Below are 24,837 nucleotides of genomic sequence, written 5' to 3'. Positions count from 1 at the left end.
TGGACCTATGTGCGAGAGGAGAACTTTCTGTCTTGCTCACGTGATCCAGACTCAAAGACCAGATTCCCAGAAGCCAAATTAACACAGATTGTGTGAAGAACATTTTCCCTGACTTTTTCTCCCCGTGATAAGCCTTAAAAAGGTAATGTGTCTAGTTGCATGTCACAGACTGCCCACTGGGTGGTCCCAGAATGGCTGGGAGTTGTGGTCCTGAGCTCACGTAAGTGCAGCAGGAAACCACCACCTCCATGTGGCCAGCTCTCCAGTCTCACACACCCACCAGGGAAAAGCAACCTAAGGGCAGAAAAGGGCTAGTCTGGCCGAACAACACTGAAGCGCATAATAAAGGATTACTACACTGCAAGAGTTCCTAATCTCACAGGAAAATTAAAAGTCAAGCTGGTGCTCCAAATTTGGCTAAATCAGGGGAGACAGAGTATCTGGGACTTTCAGAAATTTCTAGAAACTCCATGCCCTGCTCCATGACCAACTTGAAAAATTCTTTAAGGGTGTTATAACTTGCCCTCCCCCCCCCAAAAAAAAAAATCTAAAAAGAATACATCTCTGGGGAGGGGTTCTTTAAATATAAATCCCCTGGGGCTTTTGGGTGCTTTTAAAAAATCAATCTACCACAAGCTGATGGAAGGAATTACACAGGGCAAAGAAACAGTTGTTCCGGGTCATGCCGAGGGGAGACAAACAAGAACTGCAACATTAAAACAAACTGGCTCTACAGTGTGGGGTAATACAATGGGAGAACAGAATGTGATTTGTAAGCGTGTGAGATTTCACAGACCTACACCTGCCACAGAAATAGCTCAGAAAGATCAAAGAGGACGTCAGTGGACACACATCAGGTCCAGTCTCTAGGCTGCCTCCGCTTCAATGCAGAAACACTCTGGGCTCCATGAACAACATGGAAAAATGTAAAAGTAAGTTTAGCTGATTTCTAAAAATCTCTTAAACTCCTTTTTATAAATACTTGAATGTACAGATTGGTGCTTAGAGTAGGAAAGAGGAGGTATGGAGGACATAAAGGATTTTAGGAAAGCTGTCTCTTACAAAATTCTTGTTCCACAGATATCAGATGGTTCATTCAAGATGATTTCTCGGGAGCTTTCTTCAGCAGAATGCCCCTGTTGTTAAAGTCCAAATCTTTCTCCACTGCCCAATTGTGAAAGCTTAATTTCTCCTTTTTGGGGAGGATTATGCTGAAATTACTGTCACATAAATACCGTTACCTTTTCTGGTGAAAAACTCCTTGGAATATTTTCCCAACATAGCGTATTTTCGAGGAACTTTCCCCAGCAGTTCAATGATCAATGCTATGTGATCTGCATTGGGAAACATTGCCAGCAAAACAGAAACACACGACAGTTTAATCAGTACACTGCATGCAGACACTGCCACCGCCCGCGCAGACAGAAACAGAGCGCGACTTCAACAATCGAAGGCACCGGCTGTGCCCGTGCGGCCTGGCGCGGGGCGCCCGGCAGCTGAGGGCACTGCGGCTGGAGGAACCGATGCACAGGGCGACCACGGCACAGGGCCGAACTGCGTCTTCCCCCGCAACTTCTAAATGAGCACAGGAATTCTGCTGGGTTGCTTTTTGAATTTAGGAGAAATGCCTCTGTCACCATTATTGCTGCAACTGGCAGCTACTATTCCGTTTCTGTCTGCATCGTGCGCTTTTCAAAAAGAAGAGGTACTACCTCTGCGATTGAAGAATTCCCGAGAATATTTTCCAGATAGAGCAAAGTGCCTTGGGATACTGCCTAGCAGCTCTATGATGTGGGCTATGTGGTCTATGGAGGAGAGAAAAAAGGGATATGGGAATGGGAGGGGCAAAGGGAAGGAGGGGATAAAAGAAGAGGGAAAAAAATTGACATTAGTAAAAACTCAGAAATAGATTCAAATCAACAATGTCTGCAGCTCATCCATGCAGCAGCATCTGGGACTGGCAGGCCTCAGGCATCATCTGGAGCATAAATGGTGACTGATGCCAGCTCACCCCAGGCAACCCCTAGCATTGCAAACAAATAAGCCTGGAGATGGTCAGGTTTACAGATGGAATTCAAGCCAGAATTCCTTGGTTTTCAACTCAGCTGCCAAACAGGACAGAAAAATGGGCAGGAGATCAGTAGACAAAAGGACCTCGGAGAGGCTCTGGGGCTTGTACAGCCTGTCCTCCCCTGGCCAGCTGGGTTTAGGGCCTGTGGGCAGCAGGAGGGAGAGGTGGGCCAGCTCGAGGCCAAGGGCTCTCCAGAGTACTACCCCCGCCAGGAAGCGCTGTCCATTCACTGCAATTGAGTGGGCTTCAAGCTCAAATTTAAAAAAAAAAGAAAAGAAAAAGAAAAGCAGCATCTAAATTGGGCATTTGATAACCCAAACATAGCTCTATTTCAGTACATAGATACAATGCTCTCCAGAATTTCAGGACCCCCAGTAGACAAGGACTGAGGTATTCAGCTGCCAGCGATACTTACCTTCATCTCTGGAATAGTCCTCCCCAGAATGTGGTTCAAACAAATAATCTCCTGTTGCCAGCTCAAATGCCTAGGACACAACAGATGACATGCTAAGGCACTTCGTAGAGACTGGCCCCCCCAAGTCAGAGTGAGTTTCTCCTTTTAAAAGAGACCTATGTTCTATGAGGATCTGAATTGAACCAGAGAGCCTTCTATTATAAAAGGGCTCAACACCAAATTTTTTCTTCTTCCAAAAAGTGAAAATAAGCTTCAGAAACATTCTTACACCTCCTCCACTGCAAGATGTAAGGGCTGTGTACTCTCTTCATTCTGTAAGAAGCAAAATGGCCATGTCTGCGCATCAGCAAGCAGAGCGTGCAGGCCTAGCTGGAGCACGGCACTCCGCTCCTCATGGCAGAAGAAGGGCACAATCCAGGCCACAGGTCTGTCTGACCCCAGCGCCTGACCTCAAACTGCAGGCTAACCTGGATGGTGGGTGCTGCTGCTCCTTTGAAGCAAAGACCTTCATGTCTTAATAACCAAGGGCTATTTTCAGCAATCCCTTATCATTTCATTTATTTCTGACTAAATCAAAAGAACACGTAGAGCTTAAGAAGCCCCACTGCTCTGTCACCTGGGGGCCAGGAGGAACCAGATCACTAAGGAGAGCGAGTTTCCTGGGTGACCATTGTCTGTCCCTAACATATCGGTTGTGGGGGGGTGGGCGAGGGCATAGTCTAGTTCCCTTGTTCACACACACACACACACGCAATTTCAGGACCATGAGTTTAATTTGGTAACAATACATAGAGACGGCAACTCCTTCACTCTGCTGATCGACAAATGTCATGATTTTAAAACAATATAAAAAAGGATAAGCTAAATGCCAGTTTTGGTTTTTGCCACAGTTACTTCTATTCTGTATAAGATCTTGCTGTTCCAGAAGGCACTCGGGCCCAGTGCCACCTGCACTGATACAGTGGACCAGACGCCACGGCACCACCGCCACCCCTCCCGAGACACTGGCCTCCCCACCCCTGTCCTTGATGAGTCGTCACTGCACTGACCCATCTTCTCCTGCCAATAAGCACAGAGTAGGGAGAAGGTGCCCTTGGGGAAGATTCGTCTGCCTGCAGCTGGGGTACCTTTCCTGGCAATCTAAACAAACCACAGATGGGCACACTCAGCTCAGGACCACTAGTTCACGAATGCAGGATCCCTGCCCTGAACTAAACGTGGGTCTGAGCAGGACCCGGACATGTCAAGTCTTAGCACAGAGTAAGGTGTCCATCCAAGTGCAGGTCATCCTGGGCAGGTCCTCACTGGGGCCTCTCCTCTCTACCCAAAAAGCAGTAAAGACACTGGGCCAACCCCAAATCAGGGTTAAAAAACCTCACATTGGGCCACAAACCCAAGAGGGACAGCTAGATTCCTCACCTAGGACACAGTCAACTCAATACAAGCCAGGAGAAAAAGGTGAAACCCTAGTAGAAAAAGAAGATCCGAAAAGCTATGTGACGGAAGCTCTACAGAAAGCACCACTTCCGGGGGTCCTCATCCACTCTCATTAACTTTGAAAAACGTTTCAATCTGGTTGTATGTATTTCTTACGGTCTAACACTAAGATATATCAGCTGAGTGTTCTTTGAAAGATGACTGTTTTGATTAGCACCCACGTATTTCCAATGAAACCCTTAAGTCAAAGAAGCCTATCGATGAAATCATTTAAAAGAGAAAAGGGAGAGGCAAGGCGGAGGCTCCCGTCCTGGTATCTGGTCCTGGTTCTCTGGAGAGTGACGAGATTTTCTTAACAGACAGGACATGCACAACAGGGCAAACACATGTTACCATGAAAACATCAGCCTCTGCACTTTGCGACCTGCTTTTATGGTAGCAACTATGAAACCATGAAAGATTACTGCCGTCAACTCAAGAGGTTACTCCCACTATAATCTGGATAATTATTATTTATTTTTAATACTTAGGAACTTTGGATTCTTCTCTCTGTACTTGGCTTGATGCCCTCCTTGGGCCTTTCCCTGGACCAACCTCTGTTCTCAGGTTCTGGAGAGATCTCTTTCCTGAAATGCCCTCCCATGCCAACATGCTCCATTCTGAATAAATAAGGGCACCTATTAGTTCTGTGATGTGATCAGTGCTGAAGGAGTTTGGTGGAATTTATCAGACTGGCTTGTTTCTATGGCACTGACTCAGGCTCACCATGGAGTCCATAAAAAAAAAAAACCTACTATTGAGGCACTCTGTCATCCAAACACAGAGGAGCCTCAAACACCTCAGCCCACACAGAATTATTAGATCATATACACTTACATCTGGAGGGGCCCCAAGCTCAAGAAAAAGGAGAGTCAACAACTGATACATCCCAGCTGTGCTTGATATTGTCGTGCTTTCTCAGCTGTGAAAGCTCTGCTGACAACAGCAAAGGTACGTATTAGTATGCGCCCACAGGTAACAGCCACCACACAGGGGTGCTCATCTCCACCACTGTCTCTGTTCAGATTCGATGCCATTTATAACACTCAAAGGACTCTGGGATTTACCACCGAGAACAGTCTTGAGCTTTATCATGGCTTGGTATTATTATGAATTTAATATACTGTTATATTTTTAAACTTCAACAAACGGGTAGTGGTGAGGAAACACTGCTTCATCTTTTCCAGGTTCTCTATGAAGAACAGCAAGACCTCGCGGCTATGACCTTCGGGGATAAGGGGACAGGGTGGGGAATAAAGGCTTGCCCCTTCCAGGAAAAAAAAAAAAATCACCCCTTTGACAACCAACTGATTTCAAAAAACCCTCATAAGCAGCAATGGGGGAACCTATACTTAATTTCTTGGAAAGGTGGGGGGTCGGAGGCAAAAGGAGACCAAGTCAATCCCTTCCCTTAGGAATTACTGATGTTTATGCCACTGTTCATAGCAACAGTGGTAGAGGTACAAACGCTTATCTAACAAGGCAGATAATCTGGTATAAAACTGTACTGACAGCTTCACCATTATTTTACAACATCTGCGATCTTGTCCTATTTTTCTGGTTATATCACTTAAATTTAACACCCAAAATTAGCAGCACAGGATTTCAGAGTTGAAAGAGTTCTCAGAGTCTAATTCAGGGCAGCCCTGATACAGCCTCTTCCGAGTTACTGGGGACAAGTAAGGCGCGGCCTCACCACATCCTGAAATGGAACACTCATCCCCCGCAGCTCTAACTGTTCAAAGTGCTCCCTCTTTCAACTGACCTCGGCCTCCCACGGCCTCCCAGCCCCTACGCCCCATCCTGCCCTCTGGAGTCACACAGAGTGTGTCTAATTCCTCTCCACACAGTGGTCTCTAAACTCAAAGGAATGATCGCATTTCCACCAATGCTTTTAAACATTCTTTTCTATACCCGACAACAGCAAGGACTTCATTTTTTTTTTTAAACTTACTAAAAAACTTCATTTTAAAACTTATCTGGTTATTAGCCATCAGAGCAATGTGGGAATAGAAAGGCGCAGTGGCCATCTCTATTTGGCCTTATCTCTTGCCTCAGATCATGCTAACTTGAAAGACACAAAACATCTGCTTTTATTCATATTGTTTTAGCACTGGCCATTAAACAATGCTTTTACTTTAGTATCAGAGGCCAATATAGTCAATTGTTAATCTTTGAACAACAGTGAATTTAATTATTCAGCATTGCTTTTTTAATGAGAAAGCAAATGTCGCACTTTATACACATGCCCTTGCATTTAAATATCAAAAGAGACTTTGGAAAAAAATATGAAATTAAAAAAGCATGAACCACCACCCTAAACTACACGCAGGCATGCACACGCACCCCCTTTCTAACACGGGACTACGAAGTACAGCCCATGAAGAGGAAGGTGCTAAACTGGCTAGGAAAAGAGGGCAAAGAAAGAGAAACTGAAATTGACTTACAGATGGACCATTCGTGCTCATCAACTCACAGGTAAGGCGTGAGAAAGAGACATGCTGGTCGGGGTTGGGGGAGAGTTTAGACACAGCTACACTTATGATGTACAAAATTGGCAGTAACAATGGATATGACACACTGGTGGAAGAGGAGGTATCCTGAGGCCTGGGAGCTCTATGGGAACAGATTCAGTCAGAGGAACATATGCAGATGCTGGTATCTCAAAAGTGACCAGGTAGCCCAGCCCAGAGCAATAAGCCAGAATATTCTCTAGATTTTGCTTAAAAAAGACGAGATATAAAACATTGGAAATGGGTATTCCTTTCCTCTCTATAAGGAGATAAGGTCTGTCAGAGGCCACCACAAAGGACTCCAGCCTTCGAGCCCCAGACGGTCTTCACCTAACACGGCCGTCTCATCTTCCTCCACAGCATGAGTGAAGATGAAGCTACATACAACCTGAAAGCTTTCAGTAACCAAAAGCAATTACCTAGAAGTCATTTTGTCACCACAGCGGAGGGTCTGATTCTCTGGGTTGTGGGCTGCACCTGGCCTTGAGGAGAGACTGTCACTCACAAGACCAAACCAGACCAAACCCAGGACATGCCTAAGAAGAATTCTTCCAATTCTTAAGATACCCAATGCAGCAAAACCTTCCCCTCACCCATCCCATGGTGGACAATCTTCAGAGTCAGAAAAACTTCAGACAGCATGCACTGGTAAGCATTAAAGGGATGAGCCTTTACACAGGAGAAAATGGCCAAGGCCGTTCTTACCATACATGCCGTACTCCAAATGTCAGCAGGTGTGCTGTAACCTGCTCCTATTAAAACCTCTATGGATCTATACTGACGTGTCTGGATGTCTTCTGTGAAGTGTTTATGCTGAAAGGGAACAGAATGCATTACCAGGGTGGAACACATTAAAAAAGAAAACAACAACAACAGTGAATTCAGAAGTGTCTTTTAACACATGATCATGACCAAAATGTTTTAGAAATAAAACTCTACTTACCACCCAACAAGCATTTCCCAGGTCAGCAATTTTAACTCTAATTTTATCAGCGTTCCGTGGATCCAGGGGATTCACCAACAAGTCAGCCGCCCGGGTTTTTGCTGGCATGAGCAAACAGCAGGACAGTTAGTGCATGGGACAAGCGGTTTGCATGTGTGCACACAATGTTTGCCAGGCACAGAGCCTCCTTTTCTAGAAAAGTGATGGGATGATCATTTAGCCATGGAATCCTAAATCCCTGGAAAATATTTCACAAAAGAGAAAATTGGCCACCGAGAGACTGTCTTGCCCTTTCTCCTTTGTTCCTGATTCCTTCGCCTCTCAGTCAGCCCTGCTGTGCTCCCGTCTGCATCCCTCTAGCTGTTCCTCATTGTATCAGAGCCCATTCTGTAATGGACCACACACATCTCGCCCATCTGTGCATTATTACACAGAGAGAGGACTCAATCCTTACTGAGTGACTCACAGTTCACCTAGTACCCATACACCCTACCCCTTCTTCTACCTGGACTAACCTCAAGGATTAGATGATGGTTGATTAATAAATACAAATTAAAGGCCAGGACTAATCAATCCTGGTTTAGCTCTGAACAAGAAACACTCTAGAATAGAGGTCTCCTGAGATGGCCTTGGCCATAAAGGCAACCCCTGAGGTCCCTCAGGATCTTGTCAATTAATTGGGCCATTCTAAACCCCGGGGCAACCCTGAGAGAATCTCAACAGCAGGCACAGGGCCAGGCTTCTCAGGGCTCTTGGGACTAGAAGAGCTTCTGAGGTAAGTTGAGACCATGCCTGCATCAAGCACAGTTAATCAGGGGGCAAGTGACAAAGAAATATAAATTGATGAGGCCCAGGCAGAAAACGCTGAAGTTGAGTCAGCATCTTCATCAAACCTCAAACTGACCTACAGGCTCGGATTTCTGGAAAGGACAAGATATAACTATGGCTTTTATTTATTTTAGAAGTAAATCTGAAATGGTATTTATAGACTAAACAGGAAAGCCTGCTCGATACAGAATATCAAACACCCTTTTGTTCACTCAAAGCTGGGGCATTGCTAAAACTAACCAAACCTCCTTTTGGGCATGTCTGTGCTGTGAGGCCACAGGGCTGGAGGAGGCTCTGATCCCTTGGCATCCCACACAGGCAGCAAGGCCAGGTCAGCCACACTGTCAGCAGGGCAGCGGGCAGGCCAGGCGTCCAGGACCTAGGGCACTGTCACGGCTCCCTTGCAGGGGGTCAAAGGGTGTGGAGAGAACTCTGGCCAATGTTTTAACCCCCAAGACCCATTCCTCGGGCTTATGGATCAACCTGGGCCGGCCAGGCTCGCATGTTCCCTTCTTGCTACTCCCCTAGGTCTACTTCCCTCTTTATAAGAAGGCTGATCCACCACGGGGCCTCACCAAAGGCCAGGAATGAACTGAGGAAAAGAGACACAGGAACTCAGAAACGATGTGAAGAAAGCAGCACGGAGACCACATAAGGAGGCAAACTGAATACCCTGAACGGAGAGTGGACTAAGAGGAAAGTTCCAGAAGAAACATAAAAATACTGAGCCATTGGATGGACTGGCAGCACAAGAACTGGCTAGATGAATCTTCACATCATTTAATCAAGGAGAGTCAGGAGGCAAGAAAATTGAATTTGAGGACTGCAGAACTAGATTCAAATCTAGTTTCAACTCCTACAAGTCTTAAGACTCTGGCAAATGACCTAAAGTGTTTGAGATTCACTGAAGAGGAGGAAGAGGAAGGGACCACTCCTCCTCCACGAATGAATCAAAGACCAAACACAGGAGAGCCGTAGCAGCTACTGGATGGCCAGATCCGGGGGTCCTGCTCTGCCTGAGACCAGCTGGGCCACCCGCCCTCTGAGACTGAGGCTTCTAACTGGACAGTGACGGGCCAACCCTTCTTTGGTGACATGCTGTTTTCTTCCTGGTTCAGATTCATACATAGTGAGCCAGCTCACAAATGATACTATGGAATTTACCTTAAAATTTTAATTGTATAAGAACACAGAGGAGGTAAAAAATAATTTGCTCATATTTCTTTCTTTCTCAGTTACCTATACCAGGATAACTAACTATAGCGCTCAAAAAAGTGCATTTAAAAACAAGGACACTCATGCTTGCTGTGTAATCATACCAATTTTACTTGGCCTAAGAATCAGATCACTTCCTCTGATTAAGTCATTGTCGTGGTGACCTATCACACAGCTCTTCCTTGCTCTACGCTTCTACCAAAGAGAGAATGGAAAGTGGGAAGAGAGAGGTAGAAAGATTTCACTTCAGGAAGGGCAGGGGCCCGTAAGTCATTTCTGATAAGCCAGTCTTTGGTTAACATCGTACAATTTCATTCCATGTGAAGCTATCCTAGAAACCAGTAAGGTGGCAGCCAGTGGAGCCTCCGAGTGCTGAAACAGCCATCACTACTTATCTGCAAGCCCCTGTACTAGGCCCACACTAACTCTTTATAGTTTAAAACATCCTTACAAGGGAGGCATGAATACTCTTGCTATATGTAGGAGGTTCAATACCAGGCCCAAGCAGAAAAAGTGGGAGATTTAATGCCCAAACCTGGCCTACTCATTCACCGAATATTTACTGAGTTGCTTCTACGTGACAGGTGCTGTCTTGGCACTGGAAACAGCAGAAACAAGACATACAAGGTTACCTCATCACACCCCAAATTAGGAAACTCACGTCCAGGCTTGGGAATGTGGGCAATAAAGTAAATAAAATGAATGACTCACACACCATGTCAGTGGCTCTATATGCTATGAAGAAAAACAAAGGAAGGAGATGGACGGCGATAAGGGTGTTCAGGGGAGGTCTTTTCTGAGAAGGTGACATCTGAGGAAAGGTCTGAAAAAAGAGAGGCACAGACAAAGGAGACAGCAAGTACAAAGTGTAAGGAGGCACAAACAAGCTCCCACTTTTGAGAAACTGTAAAAAGAAGCCCGTGTGGGAGGTGCAGAACGAGCACAAGAAAGAGAAAGGGGGTGATGCAGGAGATGGTATCAGAGAGCGAGCTGCCAGGGAACAGGCTGCATAGACCTTGTAAGCTTTAGAGCGATGTCTCTGGGTGTTATTCTAAGAAGAAATACATTGGCGATCATGGGCGGGGGGATGGGATGTGTTTAAAAAGCTCTCTCTGGACTGCTTTACAGAAAACAGGCTAGGGAGCGAGAGTCGAAGTGAGATCAGCAGGGAGCCCATATGACAGCAGCCTAAGCAAGGGCTGACGGTGACTTCAAGGTGAAAGTGAAAGGACTCGACATACACCAACATTGCTGCAGGTTGAAGCCAGCAAGACCACTACGCTCCAGGGTCTCTGTCCTTCAGATGTGATGAGAACAACACCTAGGCTACGACTCTAGTAGCTAATAATCCAAGAGAAATCCTGTCTCCTCTTCTCAACTGCCAATGGTCACCAAATTACTCTAGGGAAAAGTTCACATTCTTTAGCCTGGCATGTAAGCTCTTCCCTCGATCTCCTTCTGGCCCAGCCTTTTCTTCTACTATTCCCTAATGTATACACTCTGCTTTAACAATAAGGATCTACACACGTTCTGAAGAAAGCTTGTTTTTCTTGCCTCCTGTTCATGTTATACCAGGTGGCCATCTCCCAGCCTCTAGGCCATGACCGTTCCATGCAGGAAATACCTCTATGCAGGAGGATTACCCATGGCTATCAAACAACCAAGATGAAAAACAAAACACATGACTGGATACGGAGATCTGATCCTGTCCCTACCACATCCCTGGAATTTAACAATATTGAACAGGTATACTTGGTAAGAGATTGGGATCAATGAAAAAAAAATGTAGACCTCTTTTATTTCTCCCCGATTCACCTAACACACAGGGTGCTAAGGATGGAATGTGTTAGACAGAGTAAAATTTTGATTGTGAATGGGAAAAGGTGGGAGAAATGGAAGAATAGAAGAATATAACCAGGTATCACTGATTTGTTTGTTCATTACTCAATAAATATTTATCTTAACACTGAGTTAGATGCTGAGGATACAAAGAAAAAAACAGACAACACACTCAAAGAGTTTACATCCTAGTGAAGACAAAGATAATGGAAACAAACAATGTCCATACAGTTAAGAAAAGCATGACCAGTAGGAAAAGAGAACAGGCCTGCTTGGAAAAAGAGAAGGCTTATGTTTGAGCTGCTACCTGACAAAAGAATAAAAGATTGCCAGAATGATGGACAATAAATAAATAGGAGGAAACATTGTAAGCCAGAGGTAAAATAAAAGCAAAAGTAAAACAGAAGCATGAGTGAACATGCCCTGTGCACACAGACATTCTTTATTATGTCTTAAAGAAACCCAGAAGAGGCTATGCTACAGTTGGTGGCCGAAAGTGTCAGAACTAGTGCAGCAGTAGCCTGAGAGTAAAGGAGACACACAGAGGTGAGCTCTTCCTTAGATAAACCGACATCCTAGCCGACAGCATCTTATACATACCTTCAAAAAGTTCTGCTCAGAGTAAACATAAATAGCAACAGAATATGTCTACCTGAGTTAAAAAAAAAAAAAAAAAAGGAATAAAGAAAACCACAGCTTTAGGATAATTAGTTACAGCTAATGAGTAATAAAGGCAGCTCTGCAGGTCTCCTACCTGCTAGAATGAAAAGGTCTGCCGAATTTCATGGCCTGGCTCACCCAAGTACTCCCCCTGTGTTAAACACTCCTGTCAGCAGAGGGAGTAGAGGAGGTTTCTGAGCGTTCGACTGTGGGCCAGAATGGGAACCAACCATGATGTCCAGTGTTTGCTTACTGAAGTCCCTTGGCATGTCACCCGCAGAGATAAGTCACTCTCAAATTAAGGGTTCGATATAAGTTATCACATTTGAATCCATCCCACTTCCTTTAAAATTTCAATAGCTAAGTCCTATAATCAGAACAAGTATCAAAATAAAGATACCTCTTCCTCAATATAGACAAAGAGCAGGCATTTTTCCTTGAATAGAAACTAAACAAAACAAAAAACAAAACTAAATATTGCACTACCAGATGGAAGTACAAATTATAAATTAAACTACACATTCTAGAAAGCTATAGGCCTAAGTTCTTAGACTTGGAAGGTTTGCAAATGTATGATGTCTCTAACTAAATATAGAAAGAATGAGGAAAGCTAAGAAATGAGATCTGATAAGCAGAAAGCAAGAGAAAGCCCAGTGGCACAAAATATATTTTACAATAATTACTTATTTGCAAGTATAAAAGTAATAAAATGAAAATGGATAATGCATACATACATAGCTTTACCACCTCCAGCCAATTCCCTTCACAGCATCTGTCAAGTGTGTGACACTTAGGCCATTGAAGGCAGATAGCTGATAGGGAGGGACACTTACTTTTTGGCAAATCCCCAGTGCTGGAGGCTGAAACCGTTCTGCTTCTGTCATGGGATGGACTGCTCCCCTCATGCTCGGTAAGTGGGGATCCCCCGGAAAGTGCAGAGCCACAAGCCACAGGTTCTAAGGGCCCAGAGAACAATGATGTGGAAAACTCTGGAAACTGTGACTCAGGAATTTTATGTCGTCCATTTGGCAATTCACCATTGAATTGTTCATAGGAGCTGCTATATGTGTAATCACTTTCTGCATTTGGCTCATCAAGGTTATATTCCTCTGGATTTGGGCAATCTTCATCATCATCATCTTCATCATCCAGCTGCGGTTCCAGGAGGAATGGGCCATTCTCAATATGGCCATTGGTTTTGGGTGATTCTATCCACGTAGGGTCTATGTTCACAAGTTCTTGTTCAACATCGTCTTCATCTTTCTCAGTGTTCTCTTTCTCGGTGTCTTCTTTCTCTTCCTGGTCCTCAGCTTCACCTTAAAAGGGTGATGAGTTAAGAATTAAAACTTGTTACCCTCCCTAACACGGTGGCACTAGGTACTTATCTCCTCCAACAAGAGACATTTCTGAATGTGCTTAACTTATGTACACTTCTTGACTTTCAGGGTAAAATCCTCAGGTTTTCAAAATCTTACTCTTCATTTACTAAATAACTAGCCTACTCTTATTCGAAAAAGTTAGCTTTTGGGAGAAAATTACTGTAATAGCTGCACTTCCATTTTTGCCCTCTTCTCTACAATCTTCAGAAAAGGTTTTGTACTGGGTGCATTACTATTAGGTAAACGGTTAATTGCAAAATAAAGGACAGTCATTAGCATGACAGACACATGCTGTCTCTCAGATATTTTCTCAGACATGTTTTAAAATCTTTTAAAATATTTCTGGCATACATTATACAAACGAACCACCAGACTGTTCTCCATATTCCCAAATGAGGAGTAAGACTCATTCTCTTATCTAAGAAGCAGCACAATGTCGACTCTGTGATAACCTGGGGCGGGGATGAGTGTCCCTATTAATGAAGGCCTGGGCCCCTCCACAGCCCCTTCCCCAGATTTCACTGACCATTGTCATGTGCAGTCTCTTCCTCAGCCGCCTCCTCTAATCCTGTTTTTAGTTTCACCTCTGGGCAGTAGTCATCATCTTGTTCATTGGAAGGTACAGTTGATGTGACGTTTTCTTCTATGATTTTCCTTTCTGCTTCTCGCTCCAATTCTTCTATTTCCTGCAGGCGCTTTTCCAATAACTCAGCCTGCCTTTTCTGCTTCTTTTTTAGTTTTTTCTTTTTGTTTTTAGAAATTTTTCCTATCTACAACATGTAAGAAAATACTACAGGTCAGCTTGCTTCTTTTTAAAGCACTAGGCAACAGCGTAAGTGCTGGCAGCATGGCAAATACCAACACGATCTGTTTTTTCAGGTTGTGCTCAATTAAAATCACATGTCTAGACATGAGATCTACCTGGGGGCTAGGGTGACAGTCAAACCAGGGAAAAAAACAGTGCTAATATCAAATAATGGGACTGCTACCAGGTCCTGCAGCTTAAATCCAATGTCTTTTTCATTTAAACTCTAAGAACTGAATATGCTGATACCCCCTTACCTTTAAACAAAATGCGTCTCTTGCCAGTTTTATTTGCTGCTTCCTATATCCAAAGTAACAATGTCCCTCTCCTTACTGTCTTACCCAGCTGTCTGCCAAAAAAGAAATACCTGCCAAAACGGGTGTATTTCATTCACTGTTGGTCAACAGTTGGGTCTCGCACACTGAACTGTTATCAACAGCCAGGGCTGCGTGGATGCAAAAATTGAGCATATGAAGTAAAGGAAAAACAGAAAAAGCCACAGTTTGAGTCTGCCTCCAACCAGAGCCATCTGAATTGGAAAGTACTGGCAATGAAAGCCTCCAGTTTTCACAGAATCAGTAATCAAAACAAGCTGCTCGGGCCATGGGAAACTATGGGAAACGGCTCGGCTGGGCTGCTCGGCAGGCCAGGCGTAACGACCACAACTCCTGTCCTGGGATTCCCATTCCAAACTGATGGCTATGGGCAGCACTCTGAATTTGTGGACATTTCTTTTCAAATGCTTTTATAAAGCTCTTGACCTTTCACAGAGTTCATAAAGCTCTTTTTAAATCTGTAGGTGACTCATCAATTCAAGATATATACATTCTGTCCTCTACTGGAACCAAGCCAGGTTTAGGTCCATTGGGGTAGGATTTAATTCCAGGCAGTTTGCTTCATTTGATTGGACTTAGTGTTTTGACAGGATCATAAAATAGATAATACTCTTTCATATTTAACTACTGGCTAGAAAAAAATTAGAACAGCTTCAGAAAAAAATTAGAATCCAATCAGAAATCAGGTAAAGTGTTTTTAGACTAATCCCACTTTAAACTCTACCTCCATCACCTCACATTTTACTGGGCTCAGTCAACAGCACTCACGAAAGTATATGAGGAAAATAAATATCCAACTTAGAACAGCTCTCACTGAACAACTCTAAATATCAGTTCAGTTTATCAGAACAGTAAGTCTTATATATTCAAGGATACTCAGTATTTAAAATGTAATCTGTCTTTTACATTAATATACATTATACCATCCATAATTGACAAAGGAACAACAAAAATTCCTCAAAACACTTAAATGAAAAATGACTGCAGAGAGAAATAGAAACTAATATTATAACTTGTAAAGTTCAACAATAAACTGTTGCTTTTGACATGAAGGTGAATATATACATATATGTCTAAGTACTTACAGGTTTTTGCTGTGGAGCCGTACTCACTAAAACAAAACAAAACGACTGTTTAGAAGAAAACTGATACATGTCTTAATGTAATTTAAATTGTAAAATTAAATAATTAATGCCTTTTAATGGCTATCCAACTTCAACAACTGTTTAATATCAGAGCTTCTGAGTCATACAGCTCTAAAGAATGTTTACCCAACTCAAATAAATGATTGGCTCTTAAAAAGCACAGCAGCAGTTGTCCAATGTGGAGTTATTTCTCTTATTTATCTAAAATTAAATACCCATTCATTTCAAAAACACTCAACCCCAAAGCACAGACTGATAAGAAAATGGAGACGAGTTCACAAATGAACACAGTCATCAAACCAAATTTGTTTTATAAACAATGAACACTTCGGAATATGTACATTGAGCAAGTTTATACAGCTAAAGTAAATCAAATACTGCAGTAAATATTCTAGAAATCAAATGACCAGACCTTGCCAACCTCAAAAGCTTGACAGACTGTGGTTCCATGATCTAAAAATCACTCTGATGGTAAAAAACAAGATTCAGAGGCACTGCAACTCCAAAAACACCCAGTCTCGGAGCTGTAGCCCTTCAGTGTGCACACTTGCCTGACGACACACTAGGGCACAGATATTGTTATAAAGAGAGGTGAGAACACAGTCAACACTTCACTGACACTGAGTATTTCATTACACTAGGAGAAAACCAGACATAAAACTCCGTACACCAATACCCAAGTCACTTGGTATTCTTCTCCCACCCTTGAGTCTTCTGTAACTGATTCCAAATAGACCAGTTAGGCTCAGATTGAGGTAGCTACGCTAACTGAAGACTAGGAAGCATTCTAACAAACCTGAAGCTAGAAAAAACTTCTGCTGACTACAGGTCTGCTACATGAAACCTGATACTATATACCCCCTTTGCAGGGTAGTGGACAACACAGAAAAATGTTCAAAAGTAGATAAAGCATCAGGAGGTAAGAATTTAAATGGCTTAAGAGAGAACAAAGTTAAGTAATTCAAATATTAAAGTATAATTTAATTGGGGCATCTTCTCAAGAAAAAGGTCTAGTTATTTCTAGCAATCAGGCACTTACAAAATTCCTTATATAAACATGTTTGCCTCAATTGTCTTTAATATGCAACTTACGAGGCTCTCAATGTTCCCAAACTGACTGAAACAAAGCTGGCTCACCTGCAGACCCTGAAGGAGGAGGAGCACCTGCCTTCTGCCACTCAGTGGCCTCAGCCGCCATTCTTCTCACATATGCATCATCCACACACATTAAGATGTTTTCGGGCTTTATGTCAGTATGAATGATCTTGCACTTACTGTGTAGATAATCTAACCCCTGTAGGACCTGGTCATAGTAAAATCAAGAGAGGAGATGAGTTATTAATACCTTCATTATTCGACATTAACTTGTAAAATAAGTAATATTATCACAAGGCACAAAATTCAATAGACAGAAAAGGATATTTACTAAATATCTTCCTCCCTCCCCACCCCAGCCCCCACAGGAATGCAGTTCTTTCCCACAAGCTACCAATGAGTATAATTCCAGAGATAATTTATGCTCATGGAGCAAATGCATTTATAGATATACTTTTTAAATGATTTTATTGAGATGTAAATTACATACCATGCAATTTGCCCTTGCAAGTGTATAACTCAGTAGTATTTACATGTGCAACCATCACCACTATCTAATCATTAGCCAAAAAAGCAGCACTGTACTCATTAGTAGTCACTTCTCCTTCTCCTTCAAACTCCTCCAGCCCTAAGCAACCACTAATCTACTTTCTGACTCTGGACATTTTATATAAATGGAATCACACTAAGTTGTCTTTTGTAACTGGCATAATGTTTCAAGGTTCATTCATGTGTAGCATATATCAATACTTCATTCTTTTAATTGTCAAATAATGTTCCACTGGATATACCACATTTTGTTTAGCCAATCACTCGATGGACATTTGGATGTTTTCCACTTTGGGGCTATTATAAATAATATTGCCATGAACATTCATGTTCAAGTTTCTGTATGAATATATGTTTTTATTTTTCTTGGGTATATACCTATGAGAGCAACTGTTGGGTCATAAGGTAACTAACTCTATGTTTAGCTCCTTTTTGGACTACCAAACTGCTTTATACAGTGGCTGCTCCACTTTACAGTCCCATCAGCCATGTATGAAGGTTCCAATTTCTTCATCATGGCCAATGTTTGTTGTTCTGTCTTTTTTATTTCAGTGACTCTAGTGGGTATGAAGGGTGTATCTCATCGATCTGCATTTCCACGGTGACTAATACTATGCATACACTGCATATACTGCAGAAAAAAAGGCCTAAGTTTTTCTGGACTTATTTCCATTTACAAGGCATTTAGTTCTTTTCAGATCATGTTCCTATAGATTATAAATTGTACATGCTTAATAAATATTAGCATTTAACAAATATCATTCAAATATTTTAAGTTATGTAAGGGACTTGTCCACAAAAGAAACTGAGAAAAAGATAAGCAGAAGATATATCATCCAACTCTGGAAAGTTCTCAACAAAAATCCAGTGTTTCTTCTGTCTACCTTGAGTATCTGGCTAAACAACCTTATCAGACGGTACAGCATCAGAAAGTAAGGAAAGAGAGGTTTTAGAAGGAAAATGAAAACAGAAAGACCTCTCTCTCAAACAGGATGAAAATCTCTCATCAATAATAACTCTTCTTAGGAAGTATTTTTACATGATGCATTGACTAATATCAATCAATGATACCAGGCCTATCATTGGCCACACGCTGGTCTAGGTATTTGACACATAGCAGTATACAAAGCACCCTGTCTTTATGGGGCTTATATGGTCCTGGTGTCCTCACAGAACTTACTGTTTCATGCGGGGGGTAGGAGGGAAGGGACTGGCCAAAAGGAAACCAAACTGAATCACGGGCACAGCAAATACAATTAACACGTGGCCTGAGTTCCTAAGCAAGCAGTACCAGGGGGGTAGGAGGGAAGGGACTGGCCAAAAGGAAACCAAACTGAATCACGGGCACAGCAAATACAATTTAACACGTGGCTGAGTTCCTAAGCAAGCAGTACCAGTAAATGTCAGCACTTTTCCTAAGGATCTTCCCACCACCATCTTATCCACAAACACCTGTATCTTTCCACCCTACGACTTTCACTGTTCTTAGGTTGTTTTACTGTGGGGGAGGCCGCACAGGTAACAGGTCATGTGATTCACCATCTAAATGTGTTAATGTGAGTTCCCAATAACAACGAGGCACCTGAGACAAGCAAAGTGTTCTCAGCAAGAATTTAAGATTCCAGATTTTTAAAATATTGGCTATTGCACTCAACTGGATTAACTTTCCTCAAGAAGCACAGCTTATAATGTCTACGAACACAAGCAAAAAGACTTCACCACTGGGAATCCAAATCATTAAAGGAAAAGAAACAACTAAGAGATGTAGCATTAAAACACAACCTCGAGACTCAACATTACTCCTAACTGTTGATCAATCATTCATTCCCTGGGCAAGGCACTCTGAGCTTCCATTTTCATATCTATAAAAAAGGGGGAAATGTACCTATTTAGAAATAATCTGTGGAAAACACAAAAACAAGGTCTAACTCATAGGAAGCTCAAAATAAGTGGTAAAACTGAACTAAGCCAGAAGACTTGTACTGATATTGACTAAATAACTATGATTTTCCTAAGTCACTTATTAAACCTCTCCAGTCTCATTTCTTCCATCTCTCATGTGAATAGGCTCTACTTGACAACTTCTGTGGTACATCCCAGCAATGAAAGTCCATAATCTCATTCTGTAATTTCTATTAATTCCATACTATTTTTTCAAAATAAAAAAAAAACCCTTTAGCTGTAAGCTAAGAAGAATGGTTTTATTTTCAAAAATATCATTTCTGTTCTCAGCCAGTGTGTTTTAAAGCAATAAAGCACCCCAGAACCCAGAATCAAACAATAATGGTGGGCAATCAAAAAGCAATTTCTGCAGAATAACAATGATGATGCAAAAAAAAAAAAGAAAAGAAAAAAAAAATCAATGACTCAGACTTCATGTTTAAGGACAGATCTCCCCTTGCAAATTCTGATAAACATTTAAAAGCAGCCGTTACTAATTTCTCCCCTGTTGCATTCATTTGTCAAATTATAGTATATTTGTCTTTCTTGCCTAAAAAAACATAGTTGGCCTCATCAGCAGGAGGCAGCAGAGCCTGTAAAAATCCTTTGGCTGCCATCTGTTCAAATCTATGGCTGTCATGAAAGCTGAGATCAATCTAACCACATATGGGCCAGGGACAGGGCTGCATCCACTCAAGGGAGCCAAACACACCCTCCCAGAGCAGGGGCCAGTTTCCTCCCTGGGAGACAGACTTGCAGGTCAGCAGCGGCACTGAAGCAAAGGCAGAGCCCAGGGCTGGGAGTGAGAAGCTCCAGTTCTTTGTCAAGAAACAACTAGCCATGTCTCAGAGCAAGTCCTTTCCCTCAAGTTCAGCTATAAAATAAGAGGCCCAGTCAAGATGGCCCCGAAGGTTGCTCCCTATACACCTGTGAACCACGTCAGAGTGTTAACAACATAAGTCTGCTCCTTTCTATCACAGCTCACTAGAAATAGGTCTTGTAATCTTGCAGATAATAAGAGGAAGAGTAAATTGAGAGTAATGTGGTGACTTGTCTTGAAGGCAACTCCCTGGCTCTGCTCACCACCCACAGTGATGCTTCCCCCAAAATCTTAAAAGGCAAAGAGAAACAGAATGAGAGCAAGTTTCCAAACTATTTTATGACTCGTCACAACATGGGGACCTTCTTCCTCGCCCTTACCTGAACGCAAGACAAGGGCGCAGAGACTTGGCCTGCCTCTCTTTCTGTGAGTAAAGCCTTCCTAATGCAGCACACCACAGGATACCCCGCTGGCGGCTAGGTAAGCTGGAAAAGCAGAGTGAGCTGGCCCTGAGCAAGGGCGCTTCACTCAAGTACTGATTCCTCTGGATGTGGGGGAGACGCCAGAGCAGCTCTCCTGGAGCTGAGAAACTTTCTTCCTAGGAAAGCTAACGCTTCCACTGGATTTCTCTTCCTTACTAAGACAGACATGAGGTAAATCCTACGAACTGCTTCTGAAACATGTGACAAACTGAATGGAAAAGTGCGGGAAATACCTGCTACGATAAGAGAGGACAACAACGAGATACTCAGACAAAAGTTTCAGTGGACTCTGTCCTCATCGCCCTTGTCCTGAAATAGCCTTCTGCTCCTTGCTTTTTCTCACACCAACTGGTGAGAGGTAATGAGAAAACCCAGCAGCTGTACTTCTGAGTGTAGTCAGGATGAAAGATAAATCCACGTGCCCGGCATGCAGACTGCAGAATAATGAGTGGAGACGGAAGGCTTAACTCTATTAAAAGGGAGCGACTTCACCATATTTCTGAGTTGAGGACCCAACATTTCGAGGAGAATTCCAAGTTAGCATAGAATCCCACACTGAACAAGTCCAAGAATATAAATATGCTTACCAAGTTAAAATTTATCTTCTGAGCTAAAATTCAACAATGCTGTCTTGATCAGAATGAGTTCACTGATGATTAGGACCAGTGAAATAATTAAAATGGTAAATGCTAAGTATAGATAAAACTGATAAAATTTGTGACAACAAATGAGTCAACCTGCCAGGCAGGGCTACAGCTCTTGGTATGCCCGCAGTCTCCAACACTCCACCGAAGGTGGGTTTGGAAAAGCATTTCATTTTAAAAGTCTTCCTAACTTACATATTGCAGCACAAGTGACAAATTACAAATTATCTGTTAAAACCTAATGGCTGTACTTGTAAACAATCTAGTTGTCATCTCGACTATTAAGGAAAACCACTTACTACACACAGGGACACAAATGCATACTTTTCACAAGACATGCTAGAATTTAAAATGCTCCCAAATCTTTCAACGTAGACATCTCACACTACCCTGCAGTTGAGAGCATGGAATCAAAGTTACGCCTCTTAGAGTCAAGTCTTAGTTCCCCCACCACAGTAACTGTGGGACCTGAGGAAGTTTTTATCCTCCCTGTGCAAGGCCTTCTGTAGAGTGGAGATAATGTCCCTGGCCTCGTAAGGCTGTGGTAAAAACTAGAGTGTATAACACAATTGAAGCACTTATAACAGTGAGCGCCTAAAAGACCAAAACAAATGTGACAATCATATTAACGAAAAATAATAATAACTTTAAAATCGGCTACTCTTACATAAAGTCAAAGCTATGTTTAAAGAACAGCAAAGGTGTTTAAAGAAACTATCACGTGTGGAACATCTTTAATGTACCACAAATAACAAATACTGTCAACACAAGCACCATTTTTCTTCTTTTGGTTTCAGAAATAAAAGCTAGACATAAAATAGATCTCAATAAAGCTGATTTAAAAAGGAAAAAAAAGAAAAAAGAAAAAGAAAGCTATGGGGCAAATAAATAGACAACACAAGACTCCATGCTTGAGTCCAGAGAAGCAGCCTGGCGGGGGCGGGGGCGGGGCTGCTGGCCACTGCACATGGCGAGTTCTCCACCTTCACCAGAAGTGACCAGGATGGCTGTCCTCTGACCCAGCACAAGGTCACCACGGCTACACAAGGACAGCTAAGAACTGATCAAAGGGTTAACAGCAAGTGTATAGGAAACCCTGAAAAAAGCGGCTGATTAAATGATGTCATCACGTTTAGAAAATAAGGAAGTGGTAACATTTACCTATGTCAAATCACAGGTCAACCATTCTGTAAAATCAGAATAAGAGGAGCATACACATTTCTTCATTTAAGAAAAGATAACTTATCAAAAACATTTTCTGACCACCTACTAGAAGAAGGAAACAAAGAAGAGATGTGGAACTCACAGCGTGTCTCTAAATCAGAGATGTGCACAATGCAGCCGGAGAGACAGGACAGCCACTGGATGCTCAGCGCTCCGCCATGTGCTTTACCACTAGTACTCTGAATTCATCTCCACAAGAAAGCCACGACTTATGTACTATCATCCCAATTTTACAAATGAGGAAACGGACTCACAGAGGCTAAGTAAGTTGATCATCGATCGGGGTTACAAAACAGTGCCAAAGTCAGAATTTGAAATTAAGTCTATTGCCAAGGCATGTCTCACTGCAATTTCTCTATTCCAGTGGTTCTTGATGGAAAGAAGTTTTGCCTCCTTGGGGGCAAAAGTTTGACAAATTTGACAAAGTTCACAAGTGGGGGTGGTGGTGGCTGAGGCAGAGGCAGAGGTCAGCGATGCAGCCTAACACCTTGCAATCACGCGCAAGACGAGCACCTACAACAAAGGATCATGCAGTCCAAATGTCAGCCCAACATGAGGACTGAGAGGCTCTGGCTTACAAAAGACCCTGCAGCCATTAGGAAAGGAGCACATGCAGACCTCAGGCACCCCGAGGAGAAAAGAAATTCCTTCCTTAATTGGGGGAGTATGAGAAGCCTTCATCACAGAAGCAGTGTTTTGCTTGAGTCTTTAAAAATATGGGTAGAAAAGAAAGGATGGTGTTTCCAGCAGCCTGGGACAAAAGAAATGATCACAGATGTGGAGCTAAAAAATGGCACTGTGAGTATTTTCTCTAAAATAGCTACAAAATCAAACTAGTAAAAATTTGTGAATAAAATTTCTGGTAAATAGGCACATGTTTATAAATGCTTAGGATATCTTTGCATATTCATAAGAAATTAGTAACTTGGTTGACTCCAGGAGGAAAACTGGGTGCCTGAAAAACATGTATTTTACAACACTCATGTGTATTACATATTTTAAAGATTAATTAATGAGGGAAAATTTACCTGGAGATAAGAGCTGAGTTAGAGTTTGTAAGGGGAAATCTGGGCTGACATGGTAGAAGACCTTAAACAGGTTCATAAGAAGAACAGTGCTTTAACTCTCAGTGGACACAGACCGAGAACAATTCTAAAGATATGATGTGTTTGCTGCTTGGCAAAATGGTAAAAGCATGAGCTCGAAAGCCAGACTATCTGAGTTTGAATTCCTGCTCCACCATACAAGTTACTTCCTGAGTAGGGACAAGTTACTTAACCTCTCTATGCCTCAGTTCCACTTCCATAAAATCAGGAGAGTAAAAACACCTATGTCATGGAGTTATTGTGAGGATTCAATTAATTAAAATTTGCAAATGAATTAGAACTGTGCCTGGCACACAGGAAGCGCTGAACAAATATTTATAATTATTAATAATAGTATCCCTTCACATCATAACAATAACCTAATAAGGAAGCTATCTTATTATTCTTTTATTTATGGTGAAATTGTGGCCCAAGGAGGTTAAGTAACCTGGCCGAAGTCCTTTAACTAAAGTAGGGTGTATTTGGCAATCAAACCCAAGCTCTTTATCATGCCATATACTGCTTCATGAAAGCCAACAATGTTACACTTTAGAAAACAGGCAATGGAAAGCCACTAAAAGTTTGTAAATGGGGATTATGAATCATTAAAATGACGTTTCACTTAGGAAGGTAACTGCCAACGGAAAGAATAAACTGGAATAAGGAAAGAAGCAATAGGCTGGACTCTGGGAGAGCAGAGAGAAGCCTATGATGGTACTAGAAATGGAAAGAGCATCAAGAGTAAAAGACACAGAACAAGAGGAAGTCAAAGGCTAAATATCTAGTGAAGTATGGCAAATAACAAAGCCATGAGGACTGAAACGCAGTCAGCTATACCTGACTTTGAAGGTGAAGGAGGACACGTGGAAAGAATATTAGAAAACTGGCCCTACCTCGTCTTATTGTGGGAAGGGACAAAACTGTGTAGGTCTATTAATAAAGGATTTTCTCAGTACTACCCAGGAGTCAATACTAAAGCCACAGACTGAATCAGAGGGAATAAAGGGAAATTCAGGTACAAAGATTATTAACTGGGGATATATAACAATTTACTACTTTGAAAGTAAAAAGATTAGGGCGAAAAAATATCCAGATTCCATGACAATATTTTTCTTAAATAAAATTAAAGATGGGTTCACATTAAAACAAAACTTCTACTCACAATGTCTACAAGAAATAAATGCAGATGATGTAAAATCAAAATTTCATTTTGAAATTTTTCTAGAACAATAAAATACCACAAGAACTCTTAGTCTCCAAAAGCACAGTATATGTGGATCACGGTGAGGATAATACAGTGACTAAGTCATTTCTTCATTAAACAAATATGCATTAAAGTTCCACTAAACTCCAAAAAATTCATCTTTAGATTT

The 24,837-nt window shown here is 42.2% G+C and overlaps 1 protein-coding gene across 6 annotated transcripts in view; it reads right to left on the bottom strand.

Annotated features, from left to right (window-relative positions):
• The window catches only part of SRPK2 (SRSF protein kinase 2), a 189,423-nt gene that overhangs the window by 12,188 nt on the left and 152,398 nt on the right, over positions 1-24,837 (bottom strand). For 4 of the 6 annotated variants that reach the window (XM_015599500.2, XM_015599499.2, XM_025041914.1 and 1 more), the window contains 9 exons: positions 16,762-16,927; positions 15,565-15,590; positions 13,866-14,109; positions 12,794-13,276; positions 7,419-7,519; positions 7,181-7,288; positions 2,487-2,556; positions 1,713-1,805; positions 1,242-1,334 (listed from right to left, as the gene is read on the bottom strand). In XM_015599500.2, the coding sequence (XP_015454986.1) occupies positions 1,242-1,334; positions 1,713-1,805; positions 2,487-2,556; positions 7,181-7,288; positions 7,419-7,519; positions 12,794-13,276; positions 13,866-14,109; positions 15,565-15,590; positions 16,762-16,927 (1,384 nt within the window). The remainder of the gene's footprint in view (positions 1-1,241; positions 1,335-1,712; positions 1,806-2,486; positions 2,557-7,180; positions 7,289-7,418; positions 7,520-12,793; positions 13,277-13,865; positions 14,110-15,564; positions 15,591-16,761; positions 16,928-24,837) is intronic. The other 2 variants (XM_006925381.3, XM_006925380.3) reach the window with 2 other exon arrangements.

The sequence above is a fragment of the Pteropus alecto genome, unplaced genomic scaffold (assembly GCF_000325575.1).
Source record: "Pteropus alecto unplaced genomic scaffold, ASM32557v1 scaffold109, whole genome shotgun sequence".
Taxonomy (NCBI): Eukaryota; Metazoa; Chordata; class Mammalia; order Chiroptera; family Pteropodidae; genus Pteropus; species Pteropus alecto.
This window is presented reverse-complemented; position numbering and strand designations above follow the sequence as displayed.